General features: G+C 38.3%; 1 protein-coding gene across 1 annotated transcript; it reads left to right on the forward strand.

The window, feature by feature from the left end:
• The first annotated feature begins 5,257 nt into the window (after window positions 1-5,257).
• Window positions 5,258-5,821, forward strand: LOC132273130 (uncharacterized). The gene has a single exon (XM_059774155.1). The coding sequence runs from the start codon at window positions 5,258-5,260 to the stop codon at window positions 5,819-5,821; it is 564 nt and encodes a 187-aa protein (XP_059630138.1).
• The last annotated feature ends 4,765 nt before the right edge of the window (window positions 5,822-10,586 follow it).

Raw genomic sequence — 10,586 nt, forward strand, 5'->3', positions numbered from 1 at the left:
TACTCAATTCTACCGAACAGAGACAGAAGCTACGCTGACAGATATATCCCGTTTAACTCAGTTGCCGAGCGAATCGGTAGAAACTTTTATTGCTAGGTTCAGAAAGGCTAAACTCAAATGCTGAGTAAGTTTGCCAGAACCAGAATACATTAAATTGGCATTGAATGGTCTAGACATTGAACATCGTAAGAGGTTTGATGGGGTTGAGTTTCAATATCTCTTCGATTTAGCAGACAGGGCTTCTCGGTATGAGGAAATACTAAAAGAAGAGAAAGAAAGGAATAATTCTTCTAAGGGTACTTGGTACAAGGACCCTAATTATGAGGCATTCTCGGCAGAAGTTGGAGATGAATTAGAAATTGATGTTGCAGAAGTCAATATCAAAAAGCCATACGTTTGTGAGGCATTGGTTAAACCTAAACCGACTACGGGGGGCAATGCATCATCATCATCAACATCGGCAGCAAGGAAAGGTCCTGCCGATACCAGGAAGAGTTATTCGTTCGACTTGTCAAAAACAGATCAAATCTTTGATCACTTGATGGCCGATAAGATGATAGCTTCGCCTAAAGGGCATAAGATTCCATCGGCAAGTGACTTGAAAGGAAAAGAGTATTGTAAGTATCATAACTCTTGGAACCATGCTACTAATGATTGTACTATTCTACGAGGTGTATTGCAGAAAACTATCGATGAAGGTACTTTAAAGTTCCCAACTTCAGAGACCATGAAGGTGGATATCAATCCATTCCCCACGATCACGTCTACTAATGTGATAAGCTTAGTCAAGCGAAATAATCGGCAGGAGACTGAAAAGATATCTGGTGAGTTCTTTTCATTAATTGCGACACCTGAAAAGATGGCAGAATTGCAGAAGCAATTAAAGGAGGCTCAATTAGCCTTGATTGACCATGGTTGTTGCCCAAATTACAAAGGAAAGAAAAAACCAAAGGAAGATGTGCCAATGGAGGTTCAACCAAAGAAGAAATAAATTCTTGAGAGGCTTATTTTCCCATTGAAACCTGGGGAGGAGCTTTGGCAAAGTGGTACCAGCAACAGTCATTTGAAAGTGGGAAGGCCAACTCGACAAGTAGATATATCTAGCCGATTTCATCCCCAAAATTGGCATCCCAGTTTTAAAAGACAGTCGCCGGTTTAGTCAGAAATTTAGGTACAGAAAGGAGCCGATTCATATAGAGTACGAACTCTGAAACCAATGATAGACTCAACTGAAGATAGATGGACTCGAGTTAATAATCCAAAATTCCCTAAAGCACAACAATATTAGAATGGGGGCCTAACTCGATCTCAGAAACGTAGGGAACAAAGGAGAAGGGCTGAGAAAAAAAGGAAAGTTGAGGAAGGAGGCAAAGTAGTGCAAACAGAGGAAGTCGATTCCAGATAAAGATAAGGAGCCTTAGCCGACGTGGCCCAGACGCAACAACGAGTTCAGAATTAAGTTTGGCAGTTTCCCAGATGAGATGTCATGTAACATGGCATTTGTATTACCAGCAATGTTTCAGGCTCCATCGGCATCAAACGCTAATACTGAGAGGAATGAGAAGGAAACTCAGCCGATTCGGAATTTATCAATTCTTTCCTCAGAATCGGCAAGAAAGTGGTTTTTGAAAAACCTTTGTTAGCAATGACTCAACAGCTCAGGCCTTTGTATGTTAAGGTATGGGTAGAAGGTCAACCTATTAATCGAGTCTTGGTAGACAATGGCTCGGTTCTGAATGTTATTCCAGCAAACACATTGAAGAAACTCGGCAAGAGTATGGAAAATGTTATTCCTACTGATGTAGCAATTTGTGGCTTCAACGGAGATTCTACTAGCACTAAAGGGATCCTTCCCTTAGAAGTAGGAGTTGGAGGTAGGACATCTTTTGCGGCATTCTTTATTATTGAATCCACGGCTTCTTATAATTTGTTATTAGGCCGTGATTGGATTCTTCCAAATATGTGTATTCCATCATCATTACACCAGATGCTGATTTTTTGGGATGGAGATAAGGTAAAGATAGTGAATGCCGATGATAAGCCATTTATGGCAAAGGTATACTCGGCAGATGCGGTTTTGTATGATGAAGAGCGTATTCTTGTTTGATTTGTGGGAACAGGAGCAGATTGAAGACCTATATCGGCAACCATGAGAAGAAGTTTTGCCGATCGCGAAATCGGCAAGTTGCAGCAGGAGAATTCTAGGCCGAAGGTAGAACTCCCTCGGTTTGCTATAATTGAAGAAGTTGTTGATGGAAGCGAAACTTGAAAGGGAAGCTGCTCAGCAGCAGGCCTTCAGGGCCCCTTACATTGGGCTTCAAGCATACATAGCTGAAAAATGGCTAGAAAATGAAGCAATAATAGAGCCAGGACCATCGGTTAATCTTACTGAGATCGATCGGTTCAATAATGAAAAGTTGGATGCAATTCAGTTGGAAGACTTGGAATTAGCACCAGCTAAGCTCGATGATCTTAAAGCAGAAATTCAGGATCTATTAAAGGATATGAATTTAGGCACTGACGCAGAGCCTAGACCAACTTATATTAGTGCATTGTTAGAACCAAAATTACAAGCCGAGGTTATCGCCATGTTGAAGCAATATAGTGATTATTTTGCTTGGAATTATGAGGAAATGCCGGGTTTATTCAGAGATCTGGTGGAACAACGGCTACCCATTAAAGATGGCTACAAGCCATATAAACAGCCACCTCGTCGAATGTCTCAAGAGGTGGTAGATAAAGTCAAAGTAGAAATCGAACGATTATTGGATGCTGGCTTCATTCGAACTACAAGGTATATTAAATGGTTATCAAATGTAGTCCCTGTTATCAAGAAGAATGAAAAATTACGTATATGTGTTGATTTCAGAAACATAAACTTGGCAACTCCAAAAGATGAGTATCCAATGCCGATAGCCGATCAGCTGATTGATGCGGCTGCAAAACACCAAATTATGTCTTTTATGGATGGACATTCAACCTATAATCAAATTTATATAGCTGAGGAGGATATTCCAAAGACAACTTTTAGGTGTCCAGGATCGATTAGAACTTTTGAATGGGTGGTAATGTCTTTTGGGTTGAAGAATGCTGGGGCCACATATCAGCGAGCCATGAATTTTATTTTTCATAATATGCTCGGCAAGTTTATGGAGGTGTATATTGATGATGTGGTGGTGAAATCAGCAACAAGGAAAGAGTATCTAGTCCACATCAAAGCATCTTTTGAGCGGATGAGGGCTCATAAGCTAAAAATGAATCCAATAAAGTGTGCCTTTGGAGTATCGGCATGAAACTTTTTGGGTTTCTTGGTTCATCAAAGGGTATAGAGATCGATAGGAATAAAGCTAAGGCGATTATTGATGCTGGTGCGCTGAGAAGCAAGAAACAGTTGCAGAGGTTACTTAGGCAAGTGAATTATCTTAGGAGATTTATTGCTAATACAGCTGTAAAGTTACATGTGTTTTCCCCGCTACTTAAGTTGAAGCCGATGGAGGAATTCAAATGGGATAATATACATCAAAGGGCATTTGACCAGATTAAGAAATACTTGTCGAGTCCTCCTGTCATGATGCCACCAAGGAAGAAATGGTCGATGAAATTATATTTATCGGTTGCTAAATAATCCATTGGAGCTATGTTAACACAAGAGAATAAAGCAGGAAGTGAACAAACAATATATTATCTGAGTCAAGTTTTAACTCCAGTCGAGTGTAGATATACACCGATTGAGAAATTATGTTTGGCTTTGTATTTTGCAGCAATGAAATTAAGAGTCCATATGTTGCATGTTTTGGTTTACATTGTTTGTCAAACAGATCTTATAAAGTATATGCTATCAAGGCCATTAATCACAGGCCGAATTGGCAAAAGGGCTTTGGCACTAATGGAGTTCAACTTTGCATATGTTTCACAAAAGGCAATTAAGGGAAGAGCATTGGCAGATTTTCTTGCCGATCATCCCTTGCCTGAAATTGAGTCATAAGTATTTGATGAGCTTGACTCGGCAGCCATATTCATGACCCTTTGGACATTAATGTTTGATGGGTCGAGTACCAGTGAAGGGTCAGGAGCTGGCATTGTACTAATATCCCCAACAGGGAATCAAATTTCATTTTCTTTCTTTTTGGATTTCAGGTGCTCAAATAATCAAGCCGAGTATGAAGCATTGATTATCGGCTTGGAAATTCTGCTAGAAATGGCAGTCAAAGACGTCCACATTGTGGGAGATTCGAGTTTAGTAATTAATCGAATCTCAGAAGACTTTAGATACTTGAATTGACAATTAAGACCATTCCATTCATTGGCAACCCAATTGGTCAACCAATTTCATAATGTAACTTTGGAATATAGACCAAGGGCCATGAATAAAATAACTAATGATTTAGCACAGACTGCTTCAAGAGTCAGGGTGCCGAGTGGTATGAAGGAAAGGATAATGAAGATTACACGCCGATCTCTTCCATCGGCTGAAGCAAGAAATCAAATCATGGAAGAAGTTTTTGCCACTGATGTTGCCAAGTTGGATGATGATGATTGGCGAATTCCTTACATCTTGTTTTTGCAACATCTAACTCTAGAAGCCGATCGAAGAATAAAAAGAAGTGCAGTCGATTATGTGCTTATGGATGGAGATCTTTATAGAAGATCGGCTGATGATGGTTTGTTATTTTAGTGTATTAGTAAGTTTGAGGGTTTGAAGATTATGGCCGAGGTACATGAAGGGATATGTGGAGCTTACCAAGTTGGCATAAAGATGAGATGGTTAATACCACGATATGGATATTATTGGCCTGGAATAAGAAAAGATTGTATGACTTATGCAAAAAGTTGTATAGACTATCAAAAACATGGTCCAATGCAGTGGGTTCCAGCAATAGAGATGCAATTACTAGTTAAACCATGGCTTTTCAGAGGTTGGGCTATAGATCTAATCGGCAAGATTAATCCTCCTTCATCAAAGAGTCATCATTGGATTATTTTAGCTACCGATTATTTTACTAAGTGGGTTGAAGCCGAGGAATATGTCTTAGTAACTCACAACACGGTGATACAGTTTTTGGAGCGACATATCTTTTATCGATTTGGTTTACCCAAAACAATTGTTACCGATAATGGATCTGTGTTTTGAGCAAATGAAGTATTACAACTCGGCATTTATATGCAAGTAAAGATGGTAACTTCAACACCCTATTATGCTTAAGAGAATGGCCAAGCAGAGGCTTTAAATAAAGTCGTTATTAAAATTATTGAGAAAATGATAAAAGACAAACCAAGGCGTTGGCATGAAACCCTTTTGGAAGCTTTGTGGGCTTACAGAAATTCAAAGCAAATAAGTACAGGTACAACTCCTTATCGGCTTACATTTGGCCATGATGCTGTCCTGCCGATGGAGTTAAATGTAAAATCGACAAGAGTAGCCTTACAACACAATCTTATACCTGCCGATTACAACGAATCTATGCTTGCTGAGTTAGAAGATTTGGATGAAGTCCAAAAACTTGCTTTGGACCACCTTATGGTCCATAAAGCAAAAGTAATGAAAGCTTACAACAAACGGGTGAAGTTCAAGTCATTTGCAGAGGGTGATACGGTTTGGCAAACAATTCTTTCACTTGGAAAGGTGGATAGAGTTTATGGCAAGTGGTCACCTACTTGGAAGGGTCCATATTTGGTTCATCAAGTATTACATGGAGGAGCGTACAGGTTAAAAGATCTAGATGGTGGAATCCATGAGAGACTAATAAATGGAAGGTACCTCAAAAAATATAAGCCAATTATTTTTGAACTTATGGAGGAAAAGAAAACCTTCACTAAGTAAAAATAGTTTGGATTATATTTATTCGGTTTTGTTTGTAAGTTTGTTTTGAAGTAATAAATTTGATGCATTAAAATAAAAGGCAGTTATAGCAGAGAGTTCCAAAACCATATTACATGCCCAAAAGGTCAAATTGTTCATAAAAACACAAATGTTCAAGACTGTTTAAAACTTTCGTAAAGATCTTCAAATTTGACCTTCAAATCGGCCCATAATGTCTTGGTTTTGGTGAGCTTCACTTCCGCTTGTTTCTTCGACTGTTCCAGCTTCACTATTTGAACCTGAAGCGCTTTGAATCTGGGTGCGTCACATTCAGTTTGTTTCCTCAGATTGGTCACCTTGTTGTCAAGCTGGGCTTTATCTTGTTGAAGCCGAGCGAATTCTGCCTGCAGTTTTTGCTCCCTGACCTCCAAATCAGCAGCTTTCTTCTTCACGGACAGATGAAGTTCTCTCCCACACTTTAAAGATTGAGAAAGTTTTTCTTTTTCTTGGTTCTGGGCAGCACATTGGTTGATGGTTTGAGTGGAATTAGCATAGGAAGCGATCATGGAGGGAACTTGAAGCTGCAAATTCTTGAAAAAGGATTGACCATTTAAAGAAAATCCTGGGTAGCTACTCAAGAAGGAGAGGGTCTCGGTAAGTTCCGTTTTGAAGGAGGAAATCGAAGACAAGTCTTGCTGCAACATCTGAGACAATAAATGAATGGTTTTTGTTATTTCCAAGGGAGTTTCAGAGATTTATTCGGTTGCAGGGGGTTCAAGAATAGATAAATCAAATACTAATTCAAATAAATAATCAAGGGTTGCGAAAGGGGAACTTGGGTGGATACTGGTAGGAATAGATGGAGAAGCCGGGTCTTTGTGTACCTGAAATATTATGGCCAGTCTCAATCCTTATAAGTTTAAATAAGTAAGTTATGTAGATCAAGACTTACTTCATCAGAATCCCCAACTTGTTCCTTCACGACAGCTACAGTTGGGTGTTTAACAGAAGTTAGAGAAATTGGTGTTGGAGAGGACCTTTGTTCCTTTCCCACTGACATTTCCATTTTTTCATCAATACTGTGGCTTGTCTGTGGAGTTCTCTGGGAATAATACCGATTCAGTCATTGCAATTAAATAAAGATGTGATGTGAAAATCAGGCATAGAGGAGTATTACCGGAGGGGTTTCGGAGACGGGTTTCCTCTTCTTAGACATGACTTCATCTTCATCTAAGTCATCATCATTAATCAAGATAAAGTGTCTCTTGGCTCGGGATTTCTTGACAGGTTTTTTTCCAACAGTTTTCTTTATTGTCTTTTTCTGATAAAGTAATGTTAGCAAAGGAAATGGTGTGCATTAAGAGAATAAAGGTGAATTAAGTGTGAGTGTTACCTGAGTAGTAGCCGGGGATGGGGGTATGCTTTGAAGAGGGACATGAAAATCGATTTGCGTTTCCTCAGACTTGGTGGGTACTGATTACTCGAGTACATTTGAGTGGGTGCCTGAAATTATATGAGTAAGCATAGAAACAAAATATAAGCTTATATTTGAAGGTTAAAGGTGTAGAACTTACTCTGTTGGGAACGAGACCTGGTCCTGCTTGCAGGAGCAGCGGGAGGAGGATGATTTGGCGTTGGGTCATTGTGCTTTCTGGTTCAGGAGGGGTAGTAAGAACAACAGGATCAATTGAGTCTACGCCTTGAAAACTGAGGGAAATAAATTTGTAGGAACCAAGAAGGTTGCATATAAGCTGGTTGGAATGTACAGTCCTAGTGAAGTTGATATATGATGACCACCAAGTCTCAAAGGCTGGTTAGTATGTGGTTCTTTGTGATACCCCTCGGATCCGAGACACGGGTTGATCAGGCCCAGGCCCAAACCCGAGGGAATATTAAACAATTAAAGTATTTTAGAACACAGATGACAAAATGAAATAATAAAGATGGAATAAAACTAAAAGAACATTTAATTAAAAAAACCCTCCATGCATAACTAAAAAATAAAACTCCAATCCTCCAAAACTTCAAGGTTACAACTTGGGAATCCACTGGTGGACCCCTAACCAAAAGTTCAACTGAAACTGAAAACTGAAAATAGATAATGCTAGAAATATCGAGAGAAGTCCTACGTAATCAGATGAATGTGGGACTGTCCTTGACAAGCACGATCAAGCTCTAAGGCTGGAACCGTCCTGTACCTGAAAAGAATAATAAAGGAGTGGGTCAGACCCACGAGCAAGTTCTAATCTAACTGTAATCCATACAGTGACCCGATACGCAGATACACCGTAGACATCTCACAATATCTATCTAGTCCATACGTATAAATATATCCACACTAAGGGACATTCACTAGTCTATAATAGGGGTCTCAACCTGAATAGAAGGCAACATGCGAATACGCACCCAAAGGTGGGCATGAGTACCTAGACCTAACAGGGTACACCTCAACCTATTATAACCAGTTACGCATCCACCGCATATACGCACCCTAACTAACGAGTCTGAGACTCAAGCTCAACTCGTGGTACTATAAACATATATATAAAGTCCGTCCAAATCCAGGGTATGTAATTCAACTATTTATTAAACTGACATACAATAAACCAACTAGTTAGTCACTCAACTTATTCAGTGGATATGACATAACTACCATCCGTTAATCCAGGAAGTCATCCAACTTGGTTACAGCTGATCTGACTTAGTCACAATTAGGATTCGATATCTTTCAATCCATTCCATCAATCCATTAGGTTAGGTTTATGCATTTTGAGCCAAACCGTCCCTAGTATGTCACCGTCCCATACCGGTACATACAATCCTCCACATCCATGTAAATTACAACATATATATCAGTTCAATAATTTACAGACCAAAAACCACCATCCAAATAATTGCAGAAGGAATCTTAACAATCTAGCAATTAAAATCCAGTAGTAATCCATGTAATTGCATCGAAGAATGAAACTATTCTAACAATTAACATCCAACACATGCATAGTTCAAATTTAATAAAACAATGACCCTATCATGTATTTAAAATTAGTTCTATAATAATATTATAGTCCAATAAATCGCTAAATTAATCTAAGCGATCTAGTTCCTTCCATCCGGTAACAGAGTACTAAGTTATATACTTATGTTTTGTTGTATCCTTTAGCACAGAGCCCCCACTATGCCACAAGTCTAATATATTACTTTAAAAGACTTCATCGTGCATCTAAAATAAATTTAAACTCATTTTATAGCACCCTAAACCATCAGATTAAAATTAGTCAACAAATCTCCTTTCAACCGTTAACTGTACGCAAAGTTGTCAAATAGCATACTGTTAATTTCATTAATCCCAAGAGGGTATTTGATGCAATTCAAGACCTTAATTACATCATAAATTATTTACTAAAAAGCCCATTAAATTTTTAAAACTGTTCAAGAACCACAAGTGCCCAAACAGTAGCCAAAAAACACTGTACGCATCAAAAAATGAAAGAGCCTGCTCTAGAAAAATAGAGCAGGCTCTAAATCAGCATAGAGCCGGCTCTACCACCACCTTAAAGCCGGCTCTAAATAGGTGGGAGCCGGCTCTTGGTATTCCAGAGCCGGCTCTCTCTCCCCCTGCGAGCTTCCCCTCCATTTCAGCTTCGTTCTGACCTCTGTTGCAACTCCGGCCAGTTGCAATCTTTCTGTTGGGTTTTAAAACTAATTTAAGAGTCATATTTAAGCCTAATAGCATCCCCAAGACTTTATTACAATAATTTGAAACCAATTACAGAGATTAACTGAAGCCATTAAATTGGTATGCTTGAAGGACAACACTGAAAATTAATTTAAGAAAATTTCAGTTCTCTTCCAAACCCTCTGTTCCCCTTTATCACTGAACCTAAAGATCTTATATCAATCCCAATAACATCCCCATGGTTCATTTTACAGAGATTAAAAACAATTCCAAAGACTAAAGTTACAACAGAGCAACATGCTTAAAGAAACAGAAAACTGAAACGAGATATGCATGAACTGTAACAGATTGATTTTTCAACATAACAGACCATACACATGACATACATTAAGCATATATCTTCTAGTTATTGATTGGTTAAACCTTAGAGATTATCTAGGTGCATAGAACACGAGCCAAAGAGAAGGAGAAAGAGAAGAACTTGCCTTTGAGTTTCAGACTTGAAACTCTAAGTTCCCAGTTTCTGTATTTCCCGTTCAATTCCCCACTGCTGTTCCACAAACCCACGTTCCTTCTACCTTACTCCCACCTATCCTTCCTCTCCCATCTCTCTCTATTCTCCCTCTGTATCCCACGGTCTCTGTTTTTTTTTTTTTTATTACAGAAATTACGTTTAATTATTCTAAAACCCTAAACCACCGTGACACACATACTTATAGGCTTAATGATTAAACCCTAATCCATGTATAACTTGGCCTATAAAAACCTAGGTTATACTCACTGTCGGCCAATGATAAATCCTAAAACCCCAAATTTAGATAAATAAAATAATTACACCGTGAAAAACTTAAACATTTAAATTAAACCAATTAAATTAAATTAAGTCAATTTAAAACAACCCATTAACATAAAAATGAAAAATACTCAATTAATCAATTCAAACAAAACCAAAACCAAAACCAATTAAAAAATAACAACTAAATAAAATCACAATTAATTTAAACATTCCAGCAAGCAAATAATCAATCAAATAAAATAAAATGCAATTAAACAATTAAATAAAATAATTAAACCAAATAATCATGCAAAAATACAATAAAAATTATAAAT

This window comes from Cornus florida, unplaced genomic scaffold (genome assembly GCF_030987335.1).
Source record: "Cornus florida cultivar Cherokee Brave unplaced genomic scaffold, ASM3098733v1 CherokeeBrave_3.0.0_Hap2_Chr09, whole genome shotgun sequence".
Classification (NCBI taxonomy): Eukaryota; Viridiplantae; Streptophyta; class Magnoliopsida; order Cornales; family Cornaceae; genus Cornus; species Cornus florida.

Bases quoted from the DNA above. Each gene is read 5' to 3' on its own strand.
- LOC132273130 (XM_059774155.1), top strand. From the start codon at position 5,258: ATGATAAAAGACAAACCAAGGCGTTGGCATGAAACCCTTTTGGAAGCT.